The sequence below is a fragment of the Limulus polyphemus genome, unplaced genomic scaffold, assembly GCF_000517525.1.
Source record: "Limulus polyphemus unplaced genomic scaffold, Limulus_polyphemus-2.1.2 Scaffold210, whole genome shotgun sequence".
Classification (NCBI taxonomy): Eukaryota; Metazoa; Arthropoda; class Merostomata; order Xiphosura; family Limulidae; genus Limulus; species Limulus polyphemus.
Window position 1 is genome coordinate 112,355 of NW_013665820.1, and position 24,748 is coordinate 137,102.

The following is a 24,748-nucleotide window of genomic DNA, read 5'->3' on the forward strand; positions in this document are numbered from 1 at the left end:
AAATGTGGGAACGTTTACTTTATTTTGTTAAAAAAATGTGGGAACGTTTACTTTATTTTGTTAAAAAAATGTGGGAACGTTTACTTTATTTTGTTAAAACAATGTGGGAAAGCAAGTAAACGGAGTAAAAACAGTTTTGCCTTCTTTACATAGCAAAACTACTGAAACTGTGGTTTGAAAATGTTTTTAATAGATAAAATAAGCATAATTAAAATTTCTTAAGATAATATTTTAAATGAACATAAATGACAAACATGGCACAGCTGCAGGTGTTTGTTTGTTGTGTATGTTAAAATACAAAAAATAGTAAACTAACAGATAAAATTTGGATCGTCACAATAAACGCAGAGTATCCAAGCATATCGAATTTTCTAGTTCTCTCCGTTTGATTTAACTAACGCTGGATAGATTGGTCTGCACCCCCCCCCCCTCCGAAAAAAATAGAAGCCTGTAAAGAATATATTACAGCGCCATCGCTACCTTTGAACAAGAAGCCCATCATAAAATTGAAGGGATAGTTTTGTGTCAACACAATTATATGCCCTTATCCAGGTCGGGAGGTGAGCACGTGGAGAAGCTAATTGAAAAGGGAGAACCAAACGGACCGCTAGCTGGGCTATATTAGAGCTTTATATATGTAGGTACTGTCTGACTCATGGATGCGTCTTGATAACACACTACCCGTGAGAGCTGGCCGTTGTCACACACAGTTACAGAGGGTAAAATAATGATTATTGTAAGAGAGAGGAGAGGGATCACTGCCTCAGGGTGATGTCTGTTTTCACCGCAGTCTTTAATAGTAAAGCCGCATGTTGTGGATGAAATGTCGAGCCTTTTAGAGCGTTTCTGCTTATCTGAGCGTCATATTTCAATCATCTAGACAAAATAATTTACAGGATATTATTCCACAGGTTAGAAGAACAAGAGGAAAATTGGTTTGTTTCAATTAAATCTTGATATGCAAAAAAAGATGAAAAAAACAAACAAACAACAACACATAATTCAAGTCCTCTGTCAATAGCCGAACAGCAGCAGCAGAAAGTATCATTTATGGCTCAGAAAATCAACAACAGTAAGAGTAACTACTAGTTTAATCTCGGTGGCCTTCTTTCTCCGCCAACCATAAGCACACAACAAACTTTAAGAATCTCGGTACCTGTAGAGTCAATCTAAGTTGTAATTTGTTTGTTTCTTGACAAGCTTTGTGTCAAGCCCTCCACCACAAAGAATGACAATGCCTTTCGTGCTTGGCACAACACGCACGCCTTTCGCAAATATTTGAACACAATTTGCATTTCAATGGAAAGCTGAACAAAGAGATTCTAAGTCTAACGAACGAGGCGTGTCTAGTGGTTTACGAGAAAGAAAACATTGTTTAATTAGATCTTTAAATGTGCTTCCAGCAGTATGGGGTATTATATAGTAGAACACACGAAAGAGAACATTAATTTAATTTTTAAACGTTTAAGCACAGTATAAAATTAACTAACACACACACATAACAAACAGAGAACATTGTTAGAAGGAAATTAGTGGATAATTTTTGACGCTGCAATACTTATACTAAAATGTAATTTAGGCTACGAACTACTCGAATATAGATTTTTTTTTTACAAACATATTAAAATACTTTACTGAAAAGATCAATGAGAGAAGAATTGTTTGCGATACATGATACATGCATGCTTCTTATTGGAAACCGTATTGAAGAATAATATGATTAAAATTATTATCACTGTTACTGTGATATAGCATCACAACTAACACCAACTAACATGTCATGCTTTTTTTTTCAGCTTACGTTCCATACACTACATCTTGATAAGACGGAAACGTCTGATATAAATATCTTTAAACAACAAATCTGTATGATGTAACTCAGCCGGCCTCTTAAATATTTAATGGATATTAACACTTCATTCTCATGTTTTACCTCAGAAAGCTTAATTACTATTTTACAAAGTAGTTAATGCTACTTTCTATATATATATATATATATGTGTGTGTGTGTGTGTGTGTGTGTGTGTGTGTGTGTGTGTGTGTGTAAATATTTCTATGTTTGCGTGCCTTTGTTTATAAACTCCCCTTTGGAAAGCGGCTTAATAAAATATAGCCTGATATTAAGCAAAATGCCTAGTTGGCTGCAGTTCAGCAAAAGAAAAACAAGATAAAAGAAAAAAGTGGTACTGAAATATTATTTACGCATTTTTATTATTGGGCCAGTATAAAATAGTGATTAAAATTATTAGTAAGCTTATTATTGTGATACAATATCAGACATATTTTTATTAACATGTCATGCTTCGTGGGCTTCAAGATTATGTATCTCAAGCATTTGATATCACATTTTATTTAATGAATGGATTAACTTCTAATAACCATCATTTTCAGGGGAATTTTTCTAATAAACAACACCAACAACAACAAAAAAAGAACAGTAATCCTGTGATAACATCCCAAAGCATTAGGGATAACGCTACAAAGATAACATAATAACGCTATAGGAATAATTTATGGAAATTTAAAAAAAAATTATTTGATCGAAAAAAATGTTTGAAACTTAATATCAGTTTTGTTTTTTAATCGAAGTTAAATTAATTTGTCAAATATAAAAATTTGTTTATGTTTGTCCTTATTATTTCGCGCACGAAAAATTGGTGTTTATCAAGTGCACAGACTCAATTTTAAGATTTAATTAACTTAGATATAAAATTACACACTATAAATGAAAGACAAAAATCACACCATTACGTTGTAATTACACCGTTAGCGAGGAAAAAACTCGGATTAGAAATACACCTGTTCCCCTGTACAACGGGTTTCACTGTACAACAAATGCCGCAAAACGCGAAAGCCTACACATGACGACTGGTGGGTGAGACGATCATCCGTTGTTTTCGTAAAGCAGTAGTAACAGCGGTAGTTAACGAAAACATTTACTGACGAATTCACTAAAGCTGTGATAATCTCAGCCCCGAGAAAACAACTAACTGTAAGAAACTGGTGCCACAGATAAAAGTGAGTATGCCTGTCAAGACCACACAAAGCTAGCTTTACATTGATAAATGCTTCTATCTCTTAAGTAATATTTCAGAGAGTTTGCTAAGAAAGCTGGAAAACAGCCAATACATTCTACCTTTTTAACAAAAAAGATATGTACTGATATCTACTACTGAGAGACTTAAACCGATATAGACCTAATTATGGCTAATCTAATCTACTAAATATCACGCCTAATTAAGCCATACTTGGGTCAAAACACATTACAGACCAAATATATTAGACTGGACCGGGACTTTAGGTCTGTGATGGTTATCAGCGTAATCAAAAGTCACAACACAAGATGTAAGAGTATCATATAATGTTTATACATCTATTAACATTGATGATGTTAACACTATCCATATATGTTGCAATCGATGACGAAGTATGGATGCTATGATACAGCATTACAAGATAGGTTATGTTTTATGACCTGTACAAAGTTTTAGAAGAATCATCACTATGTAACTTCAAACTAATTCCGCCAAACCAAGTCACGAGCGAGTTTTATTCGTATTCATTAAAATATATAACCCTAAAAAGTTAAATTTTTACATCTGTGATTAAACTAGCATTTTTTTTACGATAACATAAAGTAATTGCACTATTATTCATTATTATTGGTTATCTAATAAAATGTTCCCAAAGAAGTTGTAAGATAAAAATCCTGGTGAATTTAATATTTTCTTTTTAATTCTCATGGCCATTTTGTTACTGTTTGTTATTTTCATCATTGTGAAGAACGTTTGAAAAAATATTTTGACACCGATTATGCTTTCTTTGTAAACACACACAGTCATCCAGTACAACTTAACAAATAGTGGTTATCACGGAAGATTTGTTCAGTTGATCTTCCATAGGCTTGTAAACACAAATACTGCCACCTAGTGGGACATAAATTATTTTTTATCTCGGGAGATCCAAGGTTTCTTCAATTCATCTTCCAATGGTTTATGAGCTATGGAAGATCAACTGAACAAACCTTCCGTGATAACCACAATTTGTTAAGTTGTACTGGATGACTGTGTGTGTTTACAAAGAAAGCTATGGAAGATCAACTGAACAAACCTTCCGTGATAACCACAATTTGTTAAGTTGTACTGGATGACTGTATGAGTTTACAAACCTGTGGAAGATAAACTGGGTAAATCTTGAACCTCTCGCGATAACTACAATTTGTGTCCCACTATATGACAGTGTTTGTGTTTACAAACCTGTAAAATTTGAACTGGGTAAATCTTGAACCTCTCGCGATAACTACAATTTGTGTCCCACTATATGACAGTGTTTGTGTTTACAAACCTGTAAAATTTGAACTGGGTAAATCTTGAACCTCTCGCAATAACTACAATTTGTGTCCCACTATATGACAGTGTTTGTGTTTACAAACCTGTAGAATTTGAACTGGGTAAATCTTGAACCTCTCGCAATAACTACAATTTGTGTCCCACTATATGACAGTGTTTGTGTTTACAAACCTGTAGAATTTGAACTGAACAAACCTTAAACCTTCCGTGATAACAATTTGTTAAGTCTTACTGGTTGGCAGTGTTTGTGTTTGGAAATAAAAACATTGTTGTTTAAAACAAATATGAAAACATATAGGTAATACAAACAAGATAGATGCACCTTAATCAATTCTCTCTCCCCCCTCCCCACACTTCTGGTATTAATATTCTTCACTGGTTTGAGGTTAGTCTCCGTGCACAATCAAATAGAGCTACGAAACTCCATAGACACTCTTACTTCACTGAAGCAATCTAAAGATGACCTGCCTCTGCCCCAAGTAGCGGACTCGCTGACTCAGTGGAGGATGATTCCTTAACCAGTCTCTGCATCAAATAACGGACTAGCTGACTTAATGTAAAGACGAATTCAGACAAAACAGAACAGTCCGAGTTGCCGTGACTCGAAAGCAGAGATGAAACTATCAATAAAGTTGACGCACTTTCAGGAAGAATACATTAGACGAACAGATAGGATTTAAAGCGCCTATATGATACAAAATCTTTTGAAACAAACATTCTGTACAGGATATCATAAAACACTTTAAGAAGTTATTAATTTGCATTAATTACTTTTATTAATTTTTTATTTTGATTTTTTCTATAACAAAGACAAAAAATAAAACATTTTAAAACAAGATTTATAGCAGGCTAGGTAATTTGTAGAAATTTTTAAATTCCACACGAACAGTTGGATATAGAACTTCTGGGAAAATCAGATCTATGTGTATTTGTGGTATTTCAGTGGAAATAACATACTGTTCACAAAATTAAACACTATATTCACCCATTACAACGCCACCTTCCGTCAAAAATGTGATCCAAACATCTAGTTTTACGTGATCACTTTCCCAATTTGCAGCCTATATAATAGGTTTTTGTTTTTACTTAAACAATTATACGTATCTCATTCCTTTACTTAAAAGATGCATATTTTTCCAAGTCACAGTTTGTTCTTCACATTACAAGAATATTCTCAATACAAGTTATTTCTTCGTTCCTAAATATATAATATTCTAATCTTAATCAAAACATTGTTTTACTCTGTTGTGCACTAATATCTATAATTATACATTCTCTTCAGTTAAACAACTTTTGTAAATTTCAACGCTTGAATATTAAACCCTTAATCATAAGGTAAATTTTTAAACTGTTGTTTAAACCATCACCTGAACCAAGATTTTAAGCCCCCATTTTAATTGTTATTTTTTTTCAACTAAGTTATCACCTTTCTAAACTAAACTTCACCACCTTTCCCAGAAACTAAATCTAGTTCCCAATGTACTCCAGTTTTCAGAGAATCTGTTATATTCTATTGCCAATATACTTACGTTTCGTTCACGCAAACACAAAGCTACACCACATAAAACACACTTCGTTACTGAAGCTTTCCCTGTCATTAACCCACCTTGCTGATGACACACTGTACCGTTTCATATTGTAACACACATACAAATATAAGAAAGCACAAAATACTTTGGCCTTTGAAACAACGGAAAGAGACGGAAAAAGTCCTGGCAAATACCGATACAATGCTCATATAAGTGCATCAGGCTGTATAAACATTCAACAAATTTAGCTTTTTCTAAAGAGCTTATAGCCGAGTGGTCTGTGCAGCTGTCAATTTACAAGAAAACTTTCAAACTTCTGATTTAACGCAAGTTAACAATATAAAAGCCCAAAAACATTTTTGACGGTTTATATTTATAAAATCGTAATATTACAAGCTCTATTGTACGAGATATATCTCCATGTATATGGACCTATTCTTTTCATCTGTAGTTTAAAGTTCAGTGATGTAAAAATTATACGTGAATTCAACGTGAGAATGATGGCAGATGCCCATCCATTTGAAAGGAAGGTCACGTGGTGTGACAGGGAGCCATTTCTCCCAGCGCTCAACAAGCTACAGCGGTTAAAAAGCAGCAAATAACCAAATCCTATTCCTTTCGCATGAAAGAACTAGCAGCTTTAATGCTGGAGATGCAAATCCCACAAGAATAGGTATGTTTCTGTCTCCAATCCCCTAACATTCTTCTTAGTTCACTGAAAGCAGTGCGGTAGCTCATGTTTCCAGAGACCAGTACTTCACAATACGGAGATACACATACATTAATATCCTATAGTTTATTGTATTAGTTCTACAATGAAATCGAATTTGCAGTGTAGGCTAATGTATTTCAAAGGGTAGTTGTTGGCATTATTAGCCTGTCTACTTTGCTTCTAGATTTTATAACTGCATGTAGCTACATTGAAATAATGTACAATATTTCTCAATTAACGTAATATAAGTGGGATTTTGTGATTTATTTAAACAATGAAACACATCAAACTTCAGGTTTTACAAGCTACGATTCTCTGTATCCACTGTGGCGTCGGAGACGGGTATGGTTTTAACACTCGAAATAAGAGCGACAATCAATCTTCAACCCTGACAGCTATTACATAAACCCATCGTCAGGGGATCGCCGCTCTGTTTGAGTTTTACACGAGACACTCGTTCAACCAATTAGAAAGACTAAAGTGTTACCCTGAGTGTAGTACGACCAGTTTATAATATAAAATAAAATCCTGTTTCTTTTGTCACCCGTACAACAAAGAGCGTGTCACATCTTAATCTGTGTGTAGATAACATGCACAAGGGTTAAATAAAAACAGAATATTTTCATTGAATTTATTTTACCTATATCAACTAGTACGGAATTTTGATGCAGAAATAAATATATCATGGTCACATTTTTTACATTCAAGACGAGTAAGTTATTCTTACAGTGAAAAGAGTAACAACAAGCCTTATCATAGAATTTGAGCGGAAGTACTCTTAAAAAGGGGGGTGGGTGGGAAGTAAGAAAATAAGAGATACAGAGAAGGACCTACTTTATAGGGGAGCATCTTACTTTAAGACATTAAAATAACTAATAACATTCAATGCCCTTTTTAGATCAAAGTTAAAAAAGATTTGAAGGCGCGCTTTCATCAATCACATTCACGTCTGTCCACCAGTGTATTTATGCACGGGGCCACGTGAATAATAATTACATAAACTCACTTTGATGGCAGTACGTCATAACTGATAATATACAGTGGGGGGCCGTTTTACCGACGGGATTCGTCTTACCTCACTTTTCCTTATTGCTGAAACCTCTATTATCACCTTTAGTTGTGGAACATATTACAAACAACAATACATTCTTGTTTTTATAATGAAGGTTTAAAAACAGAACCCACAAAACTGAATTTGGAAAGTTTCATCATAGACAAGGTAAAAGAGACAGGGTTTGAGAGAATATCCGTACCTATTGATTATTTTGGGATTGTTGCAAAGAAAGAAAGTACCCATGCTAGTAGTTTATTTTGAATATTTTTTTATAATCAAAGAGTAGTTTGGTTATTTAAGGAATATTGTTAACATGACTATATCAATGAACAAGTCATAGTTAGAAAAGAAGACATTGCAACAAAAAGAGAATTCAGATAAAGAACATCAGTTCGAAATAAGTAGACTCGAAGTAGCTCTGGGCTTAAGGAAACAAAAACCATTTCAAAATGGACACTACATCGTGCATTTAAACGTACTATGAATTTAGCATATTCATCTATCGATAAGTGAATGTATCATCTTAGTCAATTACCTTGGACTGAGATTTGCAGTGAGTCAAAATTGCAAAAAACTTATAATAGATACGAAATGGGAGATAGCATAACACAGTTGAGTAAAAATATTAACATCAATGTAATACACATAAATTAAAAACATTATAATCGGGATTCGCGGGTATATTTTGGAAGGATTAGTTATCTTGTTCAATACTTCGTATAGCTGGGACTCGGAACAGGGATATTCACTGTAACTATGAGAATTTGTTCTGACTATGCTTTTAAAACAGAAAATGTATGATTTTAAACATTTGTTGCATCTGTATTTTAATCTATACGTTTATGAGTTTCATACACCAAGAGAGTGATACTTAAGTTTTATTCTACTGTTGTTTAATTAATTCAGAATACAGAGGTAAATGGCGATGGCAAAATCTGTGAACATCGCTCCAGGTTCATTAACTTGTATTTGTGATCCTTGGACTATCGACATAAAATAGTTGCAAAATATGGGAATGAGATAAAGTTCATACTAACACATTACAATTAAGGACGCATATTTGTTTTTACAACATTATTTGTATATAATTATACCTTTTCTATATCAAAACATACGGTAGTAACGTGCGGCTAAAACAACCTGCTGCAGGACACACTGTGTGTTATTAAAAGGAGTAATAGTTTAGCAATTTTCCACTTTCTGTAGGTGGGACTGTGGTAATTCAACCTATCATACATTTTCAGTGGATGTGTTCTATAGAACCCTTACTTCACATATCAAATTTGAAGGCAAACCATTAAGAAACACATTAGATATAAAATCTCTAATTTTGATTAATATTTTTCTTTTCTTTTTTATTCGTACCTAAAGTACAGAAACTTTATTTGAAAGAAAAACATACCTAGCTTTCATGGATTTTTTCAAATTTAGTACACTGGTAAATTTTTACAACCTACAATTACGTGTCATATTTGGTATAAATATAAGCCACATATGCAAAGTAATTCAACACAAACCACTCAATTTTGACCAAAATATTTGCGCACGTCTACGCAAAAAGTCACGTCAGCTATCGGTCTGAAATTTTTACTACAGCTTCATCTAAGAGGAAAAGTGGACCGTTTTTAGTTTTTTGTCATTCGGATTAAAGAAGGCTGATTTACAGCGACAAAACTATAGGGTGAAAGCATGTGCAGATACACAAGTATTGGTTAGGCCAAGCAAACTATATTAGCAGTTTCTAGCTCAAGTTTTCAAAAGAATCATACGAGTGGGCGGTTATTATTCATTGCCAGCTTTTAAGCACAGATTTGCTAAATTTTTATCAAATTCTCCTAATGAAAGAGCGTTTAGCGTCACATGATATTAGCGTAAATAATGATGCTTGATATGGCTCTACCGAGTGCATGCAGGTGATGAGAAGAAACTGTTAATCTAGTTTCCATGGCGTTACTATAAAAATTTATCAACACTGTTTTAGAGAGGAAAAACTACTACCATATATTTTATAAAGAATCTGTTTGGTTTTGTAAACTATAGGTCTGTTCCGAATAATAGAGTTGAGATCCTAAAGCTAATGTTGGTTACTTTCGAGTGTCACTTTTTCTTACTTGCTGTGGTTTGTTGATATGTATTGACAAAAAGTCCGGATATCTAATCAGAAACATCTTAGGTGTGAAAAAAAAAGTTCCGATCAAACTGGTAGCTACACTTATAGCATTGATAAGAATCTTACAGCAAATATTCATTCATTAATTAGGTAGGCCGGGCATTTTGCTTTACCCAACATCATACCCTAAATTGAACAAAAAAACGCGGCCTGGCTAATTAATAACTGGATATTTGCTCTAAAATTCTTAGCAATGCTATAAGTATAGCTACCAGTGTGGCCGCCAATTTTGATTTCATTTCTTTAAGTTATATACTCAATCCCTTTTTCGCCGCACCCTTTTTCACATCTAAGGTGTTTTTGATTAGATTAACAGCAAAAAGGGATATCATTTTAACGTTATACCTATTGCCTGCAATAATTCAATTCAGCAAAGAAAGCGTGTTTATTAGGAGTGGTGTTATGGATTGTAGAGAATTTTAATTGTTGTCACATGAGCTTTGAAGTAAAGGTCAACCAATCTGACACAACACAGACTGTATTTAACAACAGTATAACACAACATTAACTATATGTAACCACAATGTGACACACAACTGACTGTACTTAACGTAACTAAACAACATTAATTATATATTTATCAATAAAGTGACAAAAGATATAACATAACACTGAGTATATACAATTTTTCTGAATGTTCACTTCGTAGGGTATAATATTTACAGAAGTCTTAAAGTAATTTCAGCCGAATCACCTAAACGTTTATGAATTACAATTCTTATCATCAGTATCAGAAGGCGTGTAGATAAGAATACAAATTATTCAGTTTTGTTACAACTAAAGAGTGCGTATCTCAATCTTTAATATACAACTTCTGCTGTGGTTTTAAGATCGTAGCCCTACCTGCTGAGAGATATTTTGTAAACTAAAACGTTTATAAGTAAAGCAATAACAGAACTGTTTTGATAGTCGTTACGATTAGGTAGTGGTATGATGGAGCCTGAACTGCTTGAGAGAGTTGTTAATTATAATACAAGCTGACACACGATGATTAACGACCGTCGTCTCGACACCAATCACGATTAAAACCATGCGGATTGTACTTATAATGTATTACTTTGCATACATGTGGTTAATTAAATTAGCAATGAGAACTACTTGGGGATTATGGTCTCAAGAAAAGTTCGTCAAAAGAATATAAAAATGGCACAGCTAATTAATCTTTATTCTTAAATTCACCTTGATTAAATAGGTCATTGGCGTAAAAGCTCTTTGGCTTACTTCTACCTGGTCGGACTCTTTTAAGCTCAATAAAATAATATATATTGTGCTGTTGGCTAGTGAAGTAGTAACCAATCAAAATTCTCCTTAGACTGTAGTGGTTGCCACTTAAAGTTGAAGATGACAGGACCAGGTATTGTATAGCTTGATAGGTAATATCCACAGCAGCAGCAGCCACGGTCTATGTCTGGATCACTTTCGTGGATCAATAGGTTTCTCTCTCTTGTGAAGAGGGTGTTGTCCGGATCCAGCTCGCTTCAGGTAGCTATCATTATTTCCTGTCTTCAGATCATTTTGTTATTCCCTCTAGTTGCTTGGAGGGGCTTTTGTTTCTGTGACAGAGACAGGTTTCTTAGCGTTCGAGAGCAACAGAATTCTTTAATTAAGTTTCCGATTTTCCATGCTGGGGTACCAGCCAACGGGCTTAGATAAGACACAGTTTTACCGAGTTTCGAAAGAGAAAAAGTTTATCTCTAAACATATTATTTCATTTACAAAGGAAGCGTCAAATACAATGACAGCAGGATACAGATTTGATGCAACCTAGGGCAAGCAACTCGTTATCAAAAACATGGCTGAAGATTCATTGTTAGTCTTTTAGATTTCTATATCATAATCAGAAGCAACCTCATTCCACCCCTTCCCACGATGTGTGACTGACGTAATCTATAGTTAAAATTTTCCTTACAGGCAGTAAACTGAAACCAGGTGTTGCCGACAGTTACAAAAGGTAGACATTTAAATTAAAGATACCATGGATGGAACGGTCTATATGCATTCACGGAGACAACAGATGTTTGTGACGTTAACGCCGACTGGAAAAATACTGTATTATCAGAAACTTTATAAAAACATCGAAACAGACGTTCCATACAACTTATATTTACGTACTTCATTCGATTTTGGTATATAACTAAAATTAAAAATAGTTTGAGAGAGAGGGAGAGCAAAAACTACCAAAGTTCTCTTCAATCTCTTCGTCCATATAACTAACCATTGGTGCATTAACATACAATGCCCTGCTAAAGAAAGCTAAATTCATTTGGCAGTAGAATAATAAAAGCACGTCTTTCCGGAAGAAAATACAATTTCAATTAAATAATTCAATGTTATAAAAAATAGAAACCGTGGTTGGCATTCTTACTACGATCAATCCCAATTTCTTGAAAGAATTGACTACAGGCTAAAGGTGGGATACAAAGAGCAGCATTGATTTTGTAACAATACTGAGAAAATGTCATTAGATTGGTAAGGATCATTTGGTCGCTATATATGATATACGATCTTTCAAACAAGTGGAAGAAACGATGTGGAACTCAGCGTGATGTTAAATTGAATGAAGTGTTTATTTTGATCCAGCTTTGCACAAAAGTTATTGGAAAACTAAGCACCATCTAAAATTATGAACACACTTAAAGGTTGTCTTTTTTTTATTGTATTGTCAATGAGAAAAATCACTTTTTTTTTACCTGAACAAGAAGCAAAAAAAAATCCTTATTTTAATATATCCTGAAATTTCATAAAACCACACGACAATTTAGAATAAATTCATCATACTCTTTCTTACTTTCCGTCTCACAAAATGAAACTATAAACAACATGACTTAGATTAGATAACGATTTTCTACAATGTAGATTGCCAGTTACGAGTTTAACAAGAAAGAAAATACGAATTTTGCTATAACTGATGGCAAAACGTCAAGGATATTTCTCTGCATTATACTCGCACATTATATTTAAGTTACAATAAAAACAATTGTTCATTTCATAAGTCTCATCATCATACAGCTGTACACCCGCTAGCGAGCGTCATCCACCGATTCACGTTTTCATAATGATACACTTATTTTTCACAACTGTTTTAAATATTACCAACACTGTATCATTTAAATTGACATAACTGTAGATGATTTGTAAAGAGCCTACATTATGCTCGAAAATAACTATAAATGAGAAAGCTAATAATGATTTAAAAGAAGCAGAGCGAAAGAAATATAAGTTGTTATTTGACATAATAAAAGTCACGCACACACTTAAAATCTTGGTGGTTACAAAAAAAAAAAAGGGTTACGTTTCAAAGAACATTAGATTGTTTTGATGCAACTGAGAGTTTAAAGTATAATAAGGGGCAAGGACGTCCAAGCCAAAATATCTAAGCGGTTTGGTTCGAATTTCACGTAAAGCTACACGAGGGTTATCTGTGTTAGCCGTCCCTACTTTAGCAGTGCAAGACTAGAGGGAAGGCAGCTAGTCATCACCACCCACCGCCAACTCTTGAGCTATTCTTTTACCAACGAATAGTGGGATTGACCCTCACTTATAACGCACCAATGGTTGAAAGGGCGAGCATGTTTGGTGTGACGGGGACTCTAACCCGCGACCCGTAGATTGCGAGTCGAGCTCCCTAACCATTTGACCATGCCGGGCCATTTCTAAGCGGATGGATAGTCATTCGAAGAATTTTAACATCAAATCGATTCAAATCATTCCCCAAAATAAGTACAGAAATGCAGGTTGTGCATGAAGTTAGAATCAACAATAAAACTATTCGAAGGCGATTACAAAAAATAATCTACATGGAAGAGCTGTAGCCATAAAAGCCCAATATTCCATGAGAAAATATGGTCAACCGTTTAAAATTTGCAAAGATGGCAAACACTTGAAGAACGAAGAGGGCAATATGGTACGGACTGACTAAACAAAGACTTGAAACATTATGGAAAGGGTTGTATGGAGTCATGTGATTTGAAGTTTAAGCAAGTGTTTGCAAGTAAAACAGAGAAATATGGTGGCGGTCTATTTAATGGTGTGAAGACGGTTTTCTGTTGGTGGAGTTAAAAATATCGCCAATATCTATGATATTTTGAAGAAGAGGCAGTATCACATTTTGGTTCTTCACGCAATGTCCATAGACAACGTTTAATTGGCAGCTTGTTAATGATCCAAAATATACTGCGTTGCTAGATATGAAATAACAGAAGAAATAAAGGCTAGTGGTCTAAAAGTTATGAATGAACATTTCAAAGTAACGATGTTGAGCCAGTTAAAATTTTGTAACCTACTTTTGTAAAATACTAGCTGATACTCTCAAAAAGCTAATAGCTATAATGCCTTATCGATGTCTTCGTACAGTTATGGAAAGGAAAGGTTTGTTTGAATTTCGCGTTAGCCGTTCCTAATTTATCAGTGAAAGACTAGAGGGAAGGCAGCTAGCCATCACCACCCACTGCCAACTCTTGGGCTACTCTTTTGGCAACGAACAGTGTGATAAACCGTCACATTATAACGCCCCCACGGCTGAAAGGTGAGCATAGTTGGTGGGACGGGAATTCGAACTCGTGACTCTCAGATTGCGAGTTGAGCGCCCTAACCACCTGGCCATACCAGGCCCGGGAAAGAAAGGGACTTACTAAAAAAGTGGTTATATTTAATATGTTATGTTCCAAAATGAACTTTATTTGCGTAATATTGTATTATTGAGTGTAAACATATCATTTAAACCAAAGCAATAATTTTTCCTTTGCAATCATTGCAGGTTGAAGACTTGTGTGTTGATACCCTTGATTCCGACTTTTGATCGATACAACATGTAATATATATTTATATTTTTTGTTCTAAGCGTTCTTTATAATCAACTATATCGCCATAAATTTTAGAAATTCGTCATTGCGATTTAATAAATTAAATAATAAAGTTCATTATTAACAATTTACATCAAACAGTTAGCAATGGTAATGATGGCGTCATCCACACGTCTTACTTTATTGTGAAAAAGTAAAGTAACCAATGTAAAAAGATTGTTACAGTGTTATATATATATACGTTCCGTGTGTATATGACTGGATATATCTTTGAAATAATTTATCAGTATTCAAGGCGTGGTTGACTTCTATCATGGTTGTGATCTCTTAGTAATTTTACATTGAGGTTGAAATTACTTCTATAAAACGATAAACATATTTTAATGAACTTAGTATAGTTAATATTTCCTTTTGTCCAAATAAAAGTATAAGAATGTCTAAACACCGTATATGTAAATCCCTCTGACTAGAAATACATATCTAGAAATATATTTATAGCATTAGTAACAATAGCACACACACACACACACACACACATATTACATATAATACAACTAAATTTTTTTATTAATTATGTATTTTAGAAATATACCAAGAAAGAACACATGCAGAAAAATTCCCGATGAAAACCAACAAGGAATTCATTAGAAATGACGTCCTTAACTTCGAAGTCTACAAAATCACACAGTATAAATCATGCAAACGAAAGACTTACGAAAACAAAGTGCTCTCTTGCGTGTATTTAATATAAAACTGCAGTAATGGATAACAAAATTCTAATTTAAATACATTCTGTCCTACTTGCATAAACTTCAAAATGAGGAAGTTAATTTATGTAAATTATATTAATCTATGAACTGTTCTTTATGTGTTAACCTTTGAATGTAAATCTCGAAATTTAGAATCAAATTATGGTATTTTCTTTGTGAAGACACTATTTTCAGAAACAAAATGTTCACTGTTAAAATAAGTAATCCGGGCAGAGACTGACGATGAATATTAAATTCGATAATAAATGCAAAAATGTTATTACGCATATAGGCATGAGAAAAGTTGGGTATTTGAGGTATAGCAACTTTTCGCCAATAAGACGTTGGAAAAAATAATTTTTTAGTTAAAAGTTCAAGTAATAAATAAAATTTATTAGCTTCGAATAACAGTGTATGAGGAAAAGCGTACATATGATAAGAATATTTTAAAAACACACAGGTATGCGAATGAGTTCCGCATCGAAGCTATACTAGATGTAAAAACACAACTTTTGATGTTCCTAAAACATTCTTAATCTAAAAGTGGAAGAACCCATTCTGATGAAAGAAAAATTACCATTATGTTGTAAATACGTTGTAATTTTTCATGTAACAATAACAAAATTAATAAAGTAGTAAAAAACGACAGAAACTTGCTTTCTTCAGATGACCCGTAGATGTCCCAAGGAAGGCCACTGTGTAGTCATGGGTAGAGGTCGCTGCTACAGCAGTTAGTAGAACTCCTGAATAAGTTAAAACAGGGACGCCTTCTATAGGCAAGACACCACCTAGTGGTGTGTTCACATCCATTCCGCAAAAATCATCGTTGATTTGTACTTGCTGTAAAATTTATTAAATACATTAAAATGTTTTTAACTTTACTCGTTCGTCTGTAACCATATAAAACAAGTCCACAGAAAATTTATAATCTATTTTCACGATATACATATTAAATTAACCAATAGAAAGGAATAACTTTCTCAGAATGCACGATTACGCTATCATCAGAACAGAGAGTCATGTCTAACTATCCCTGACAAAATTACAGATAACAAACAGTATGAATGGTTTAATAAGTAGTGTCAATGGAGAGAATCTTCATATATTAAGTTAGGTATCAACATTTTAAAAGAAATATATCTAAAAGTCCAAATGCCGTTAGTTTTTTTAGTTTAGGTCAAAGGTAAGTTTCAGGACTTACAATGCTAAATTACGAGGTTCGATTACTTGCGCTGCAATTTGCGTTACAAAACAAACAAACAATGTTTCAATAAGGAGCCTTTTATGTTTGTAATCGTGATGAAGAACAATATCTTACAGCTGTATCTTTCGCTCAAACGCCAAGAATGCAAATAATAGCCCTTTAAAAAATGAACCCTGGTATCATAACATGCAGACTTGTATTAATATTCTAACAGTTACTTTTAATGTGCATTACAAATGTAATTACAGAATTGTGCATACAGTTAAAAACAAAAAAATACGAATTATGGGAAGCGGAAACTCTTCTGTTAAATTAAAAGTTTTGACAAAGAATACATTTTTTTCCTTCTCCCGCTTTCAGGTTTTTTTTGTTGTTTTTTTTTTATAATTACAGTCTAGTACAAGTTGCTTTGGCGTTATCTGTAAATTTTTAATGGAGTCTGAAATAGTTACGAAAATAAACTATTTCAATGTATTATTTAGCTTTGCTTTGGTGCACCGTTTTTAAAACTTTTTAATGTATACACACCACGCCCAATAGGATGTCCTGTTGCCGTTCTTTAAAAGCCATTATGTTCTGTTGTGGCCGTCAAAATCGTTTTAAGTGCGATTACATCGTCCAAATTCGATCTGGTTTAGTTGTAATAAACATGGGCGACAACGTGATAGACGCTTGCACGGTTCCTTCATGGACTTTGTTCGCTGTTTCTACACGTTATTCAATTTCTTCTACATGGTCATCGATTCTAGATTCCTGATTTCGATCTCCAAGAGCCCAGTGGTCTCGCACACGTCACCAGCATAAAGAATAAAGACATTACATTTTCCTTTCCTTCACAACAATTTGGCTTTAAGCCAGTTCTGTTCACAACTTGCCAAATATCACAATTTTGTCTTGTCCCGAGGGTAATAGCCGAACTGGCGGTGCCTTTTAAATCAGTGTAGATGATTCATCTATTCGAACATGTTTAATACATTTATAGGAAGATTCTGACTTGTTTCGGATATTCGCGTAAAACTACACGAGGGCTATCTGCGCAAGCCGTTCCTAATTGTGAACTGATAGACTAGAGGAAAGGCAGCTGTTCAACAGTACTCCCCGTTAACTCTTGAGCTACTGTAATCGAATAGTGGATTCTGAGCCTCACTCTTATAACACATCTACGGACCCAAAGTGTGGAGGGCGAATTTCTTGCTGAAACGCGATGCTAACCTTGGACCCTCTAATACGCATAAGCCACGCTAATCACTAATCTATGCACAATCCAAGAAGTCTTTTTTTGTTTGTAAGTTTCTTGTTAAGCACAAAACTACACAATGGGTTATCATTGTTGTGCCCATCACGGGTATCGAAATCTGGTTTTTAGCGTTATAAGCCTTCAGACTTACCGCTGAGCGACTGGAAGGCGAAAGAGAGTCAAAGCACCGGATATTCACTCAACCCGAAAATTTAGTATCTTACACGAAAACTGCGCTAAAAGTAAATATTGAATCCAAAACGAATTCTGATGTTTGTTTTTCAAACTTCTCTTCCTACAAAACATTTAACAATATATTTCCAATATCCTGATCGAACATCATTCGCTGGGAAAAGTTAAACTGTTATTTTGAGCTTCAAAAGTCTGTTGTTTTTCTTCATAATTTTAGCATATTTATGATTTATATAATTTTTTTGCCGTTTTCTGGAGAAATAAAAAGCACACTATAATGTTCCCCTTTGACCATGTTTCGTCGTATTGTCGGTTTTAACACAATATTTTGCAATATTACACGGTTATCAATGCAAAACAGTTAAAGTTATTCGACAAGCGCCTTTATTTTTCTTTTTTTTAATATAAATGACAATAAACGTTGTAATGTCATGCGTTCTAATGTTATCAGCAATGCAAAGTGAATTTTCGTAGCTTTTTAAAAATATCTGTATTAGATTAAGGTAACTCAGATGAGTTCCTTTACATATGTTACATCATATTTCCTATTAGTTTCTGTTCAAAGGATAACTGCTCTCTTGTAGCTTGATTACTAAGAGAGTCGGGGATTCCAGTCTTGATTAGTTATAATGCACACGATTTGCTGTAAAAGAGGACTGGTTGTTAATCTAAGTTGATTTATATGAAGCGTAGTTTAATTAGTGCACGTTTTGCTTTATATATCGGCTTTACGTTTCCATTTAAACATTTACTTATTTCTATCCGACTGAATTAAATAGATTGTTAGCTTCCCACTGCGCATGCGCAACTTTGAAAATCGGCTCATGTATTTTTTGGAATTTTTAGCTGCGGCATAGCAGCTCATAAAACGACTCTGTGTATTTTTTGTTTTGTTGTTGTTTCCTTTCCAAGTACAAACTCTTAGCTCAAAAGAACTCTGAAGGTCAAACCCTTTCAATTGATGTATTTGACCATGTCCAAGGTCTCATAGATTAATTTATTCTATTCCTAGTCTATAAAAATTTCAATTTGAGGGTAGGCTGGTAGATATCTCGATGAGTAATAAAATTGAATCGGGTATATGCGCGTTCCACTCTTGGTATTGCCGGCACACAAAAAATATGGGCAAATAAAAAAAGGGGAAAAAAAAAGGTCTCAGATTAATTTACTCTAATTCTACCTAAAATAATTTCAAGTGTCGCGGCTATTGAGAGTTTCCTCTTGTTATTTAGAAGTAAACATGCTGTTACTGAAAAGAATGCCTTTGTGAAGATCAAACGCTTGAGCAACTTTTCCTCGTATTGCCTGGTATTATATTGACCAGTTGCACACAGGTCAACTTAGTTCTTTAAATCCGTTTTGTAATCAACCTATTAAAAGTAATAAGGCAGGAGTGAAACTGACTTCAAGCAAGTGAAAACTTGTTCACGAGGTAAAGTTCTACAAGTTTCAAAAATTCCAGGAAGTTTCTATTTCGAGTGACGTGTTATGTTCCCACGATGTTACCCAGTAAGATGAACAGAGCTGTAAAAACCATACTGTCCTGGACATAATGTGGGTTAGTGCACCATATAAAAACGATGTTCCAGGTTCTGCCTTGTCCTTGCAACTCCTTCCTGTATTGTCGAACGTGCTCAGTCTGATGGCCATGATTACACACTATTTTCCAACACCCCAAATTCCAGTATAGCAAGCTTTTGCAAAGGACATCGAGGTAAATTTTAGACCCAGTGTTTTAGCAAATTTTCTAAAGAACCTCCACTGTATACTACCACGTTTAAGCTGACCAAAGGCACTAAAATCCAATGAGACTATATCGGGTGATTACTGTGATTCATAGTACTTCAGTCATTTTTCTCACGAAACCAGGCGTTGATTCGAAATGTGGCTGGAATCTTGTAAACGTTTTGCTTATGGGCCTTCGTCAACTTCAAATCTTTGTTTATTATCTTACCCAGGGACTAAAAGATATGCAAGCTTAACTGCAATGGCTTTTAAGTCAGAGGATTCTCTTTCATAACCACAACCTTCACTTTGCAGATACGAACATTGCTCCAAATTGGCTTGAAGTGTAGTTTCAAGCCCGATGCTGTCACGATCATTCTTCAGTGCGAGATGTTCGCTTCAACAGAGAACATTGAAGACTCACTTCTCTAAAATGCTGCGTTCTTTGGTTCTACATCGTTTAATGACCTCACTATATAAATATCTTTCCTTGGCAAAGTCATGATATACATCTTCAGCAGCAAGTCTATTCATTTGGGAACTGTACAAGTCAATGGTCGGAAATTCGTAATTGCAGCGACACGTCATTGTATCAGCATAACAAATCGATCTTGTAATATACGATTAATCCTCTCTGTACACACAATTAGGCTTGTTAGCTTTAAATTTACTTATATTCAAACAAAAAATTCTTATCAGCCATCAAAGGGACCTTAAAAAATTAACGGTGGTCAGTGATCAGTCGGTCATCGTATTAGACTGAAATTTATATACATTACCACCTTTAACCTTAGAATATAACTGGTATCACAACTGTCAACTTATGCAGGTTATCTCCAGAGGCAGTGCGAGTTTTATGCAATCACATTTGGGAAATTCCCTAAAATAATGATATCAGTCATGTAGCATTTTCTCTAGATTTGCAAGTTTACCGATGGACACACGTCTTTATAATAACGTGTTTTAATTTTTTGGATGAAGTAAAAATTATGATTGGGAACTCGAACCTGCATCTCTGCTTACCAGGCACACTAATTAATTACGCATCAAATCTGTGAAAGCCGCAACTCTCAGTTCTCGCTTCATTGGTTGATTAAGAACGTTTTCGTAATCACGTGACTCCGAGAATGGTATAAGGTTTGACTCAAATAAACAGGTAAAAGCAATCTGATCTTGTCAACTTGTAAAATGTTGATCATGGGCAGCTTGCGGATATTTAAATATGTACAGAGGATATAGGGTATATCATATGGTAAAAATCTTATCGAACTTTATCGCTATTTACACTTTTTAGCGTTACTTAAAATGTCCAAAATGGATGTTTTCCCGTTGTATTTATAAATGATAGTACAAGCAAGCTTTGACAAATCCTAATGATTAGGTACAAATATTTCAGCTGTGAATACCGTATCATAACTATGTAACTAGTGGAAAGGCACTTATAAAAAAAATGCAAATAATATAAGATTTGTTGAATGGTTGAAGTAGGGCCTGGATCTAAAAGTTTGTGGCCCCATTCAATAAAAAAAACAGCACTTTACTTTGTTACGATCAATCGTTTTACTTTTGCACTATGACACAGAAACAACTGGAATAACTACGGTATTCACAATAAGAAATAAATACATTTTGTCCAGGTATATTTTAATCTAGTTTTTAACTTCGTGTTTCTATAATACCAAATCATGTTTTTGTCATGTTTTGTACGATGTATGTCTGTGTGCAAAATCTTATATTTAAACACAGCCGTTTATCTGATTTAGAATCTGACCAATATGACATCATAGTGTAATGAAATAACGGTTCTCACGTAAAACTGTAGGTACTTGTACAGAAAAATGATGTTGATTGCATCAGTAAAGAAACTATGTTAAAATTAAAACGAATATTCATAACAAGTATATATATATATATATATATATATAACACATCTTACTCCATTTATAATACATTTACTGTCTAAGATAAATAATAATTTGTTTGTTTCTGAAATTCGCACAAAGTTGCACAAGGGCTATCTGGACTAGCCAACCCTAATTTTAAACAGATAGACTAGACTCAATGATTCTCAACCGCTGGACTGAGAGATGTGCAGTTATGGGCTATTGCGGACCCGGAGAACCGTCATCATTTTCATTTCGCCTTCCTCTGACGCCTTGCAGCGTTGAGGGGACACACGGGGAATGGTTATTAGTCGTTTGTTTGCCTCCAGTATCGTCATGTTCCCGAGGGCGTTAAGGGCACCTTCAATCCTCTTGTCTGCGTGGTCTTTCGTTTGCTTTCCATACGTCTATCATTGAATTGAATGCTCTTTAAGGCAGAGAATTTAGATTATATCTAAAAAGGTGTCCGAACTAGTTGTTATCTCTTGATGTATAACAAGACTAGTTAAATTTTCACCTTCGCTCTCAAGTCGTCGTAACCTATTTTGTCTCACCAAGAATTTTTCGGAGGCATCTCTTTTCTGTTTTGACAATCTTCCTTTCATTTCTTGATGTTAATGTCCATCTTTGGCACTGATAGCAAAGCGTTGATATGAAGATGGTGTTGTAGAGACTTCCTTTTGTTTGAAAGGATATTTATTTGTCATGTAACAAATGAGTTATTTAAATGTCCTATTATCTGGTTTGCTTTTATTCCATATGGCATCAATTTATCCATCTAAAGTGCTATCTTCTGGGATAATGATGCCGAGATATTTGAAATCTAAAGTGCCATCTTCTGGGATAATGATGCCGTGATACTTGAACTCGTTCATTTGCTTCAGTGTTTGATTTTCTACTTTGATGTTGACGTCTCCTGTTTTTTAAACACCGATATTCGTGTTAACTTTCTGCATACTGTGTTGGAGGTGTTCAACATGGCTCTGCGGCTCTTATTCAGTGGATGCTTTAAGAGCTTGGCTGTCTGCAAACAGGAGCGCACTTATGCTTCTTCTTCAACAGGATTTGCGATATATTGTCAACGTGTGTTATGAAAAGAAGCGGTGAAGGACAGAACCCTGCCTAACCCTCGAATTTACTCATAATGCTCGTTCTAACTACATAGGTGCTATTTTTGTTAATACTTTTACAAATGTTGATTAAGTAGACGTTGACACCATAGGTTTTCAGCGTCTTCCATAGCTATTAGCTTTGTTAAACGCCTTCTCTTGATAAACAAAGGCTGTGACTGCCTTAAAGTAACGAGTCATCAATTGCGTATGCGGACCTTTACTATTGTGTCAAATAACTAAGTTAGTCTTGGGGGTGCAAAAGGTTGAGAAACTCTGAACTAGAAAGTTTGTTTGAATATTAGCACAAAGCTACTCGATGGCTATCTGCGCCTGCTGTCCCTAATTTTAAAGTGATAGACTAGATGGGAGGCAGCTAGTCGACAACATCACCCACCGGCGATCTCGGAGCACGAACTACGGAACCTTGGATCTACAGTCCGGCAATATAGCTGCAAAATGGACTATCTGCACTTTGTTCTACTGCAAGAAATAGAACCCCGGATATTATTATTGTCAGTTCGAAAATTTACCGCTGACCTAACGGGAGACATACAGTGTGGTTAACATATTATTACATTTTTTAAACTTTTCCTCATAAGTTCACATAATTGATATATCGTTTAAAAATGTAAACTTTAGTAAAATATTTAGAAATAAATTACACAAATCAACTTTTAGAATTAACTCAAAGGATTGTTAATTTAGCAACTCTGCCTATTTTAAACTCAGATTCTATAGGTTAGGCAATTATTTTGTCAAAGCAACATTACGCAGTGTCAAACTTGGACGTGGTACTTAGGACATCAAGAAGAATTCTCATCAACTGGAATACTTACTGTATGATGACAAGATTGGCTAGGGTTTATAAAATCCAACCCTCTATCTCCCACACCGTTGAAACAATTCTGGATGTTCTGAATGAACTTACGGTGGATAGCAGACAAAGCGTAGACGCAGAGAGCTGAATTCATGGAGGGCTTGTTATAGACGTCGGCTTCATCTTTGGACTTTGCGAACACCGCAAAAAGCACCTTATCTTGGGCGGTGACTCCCAGTGACACAGCTAGGTCGGAGCCGGGCCGGCCTACGAAAGCAGCCTGGGCTAGGTTGTAGTCTGTTCCGTCGTTAGATCGACAAACCAGTGGGATTTCGGTGTAGGAATAATAGTGTGGGTCGTCCTGGCAGATCCGAACAAGCTTGGACAGAAACGGAAGAGGTCTGTCCGTATTCTTCTTCTGCACAGTCACAAAATATGAGAAACCTTTATTCTCAAACCCATACACATAGGTGATTGGATAAATGGCGCGCGCGAGACTGTTCACAGAGACCTTAGTTCCAGTGGTCACTTTTGACTCGGCAATAGTAAACATAGTTTCCGGGTCCAGACTACGACTGCTGACCATTGGGACATCTGACCGATAAGGTCCATTTCCAGTGTAAGTCACACCGACGTAAAGGACATGAGTCATTTTCCGAAGGGTATCAGTTGGACCCTTAGCTATAAAAGCCACCGTTGAGGCAGTGGCATTGTTAGCCACTACGGACTCGTTGGCTGGAGTCTGGTAACTTGATACATTTTCCAAATCGTGGACTGTGCACACACCTTGAAAAAGGCTTCCACAAGCTATTAACCTACTTTGTTCATAGTCGATAATAAGAGCTTTGTTGTAGTAGTCCGTGGCTTTTTTATCTACTTGGGGACATAATCGGGTTACTGGGCAGTCGGGATTGTCCTCCTTGGGCCCCATGATGGCTGTGCTCTTCAAAGTCAGTCTTGGAGTAAGTTGGTATATTCTGTTGACTCCACCCACATACACAAGTCCGGTATACTTGTTCACCACCAGATGATCAAACTTCTCTCCCAGGAAACCCTGTCCATTAAACACGGGATAGCTGGTGTTTACAGGACACACCCAACCAATTGACGTCCACAGCAACAGAAGTGATCTCCAACACCTAAAGGGGAATTCCCCTATCCACCGCCTTTCCCTCTTCTTCATTGGTATTTACCTTCAAACGGGCACCTAAAA

The 24,748-nt window shown here is 35.1% G+C and overlaps 1 protein-coding gene across 6 annotated transcripts in view; it reads right to left on the reverse strand.

The window, feature by feature from the left end:
• Positions 1 to 24,748, reverse strand: part of LOC106478417 (plexin-A2-like) — a 235,661-nt gene that overhangs the window by 53,739 nt on the left and 157,174 nt on the right. For all 6 annotated transcript variants that reach the window (XR_002609894.1, XR_002609893.1, XR_002609895.1 and 3 more), the window contains 2 exons: positions 23,555 to 24,742; positions 16,023 to 16,205 (listed from right to left, as the gene is read on the reverse strand). Coding sequence is in view for 1 of the 6 variants with exons in the window: in XM_013938958.2 (XP_013794412.1) it covers positions 16,023 to 16,205; positions 23,555 to 24,718 (1,347 nt within the window). In the remaining 5 variants the exon portion in view is untranslated. The remainder of the gene's footprint in view (positions 1 to 16,022; positions 16,206 to 23,554; positions 24,743 to 24,748) is intronic.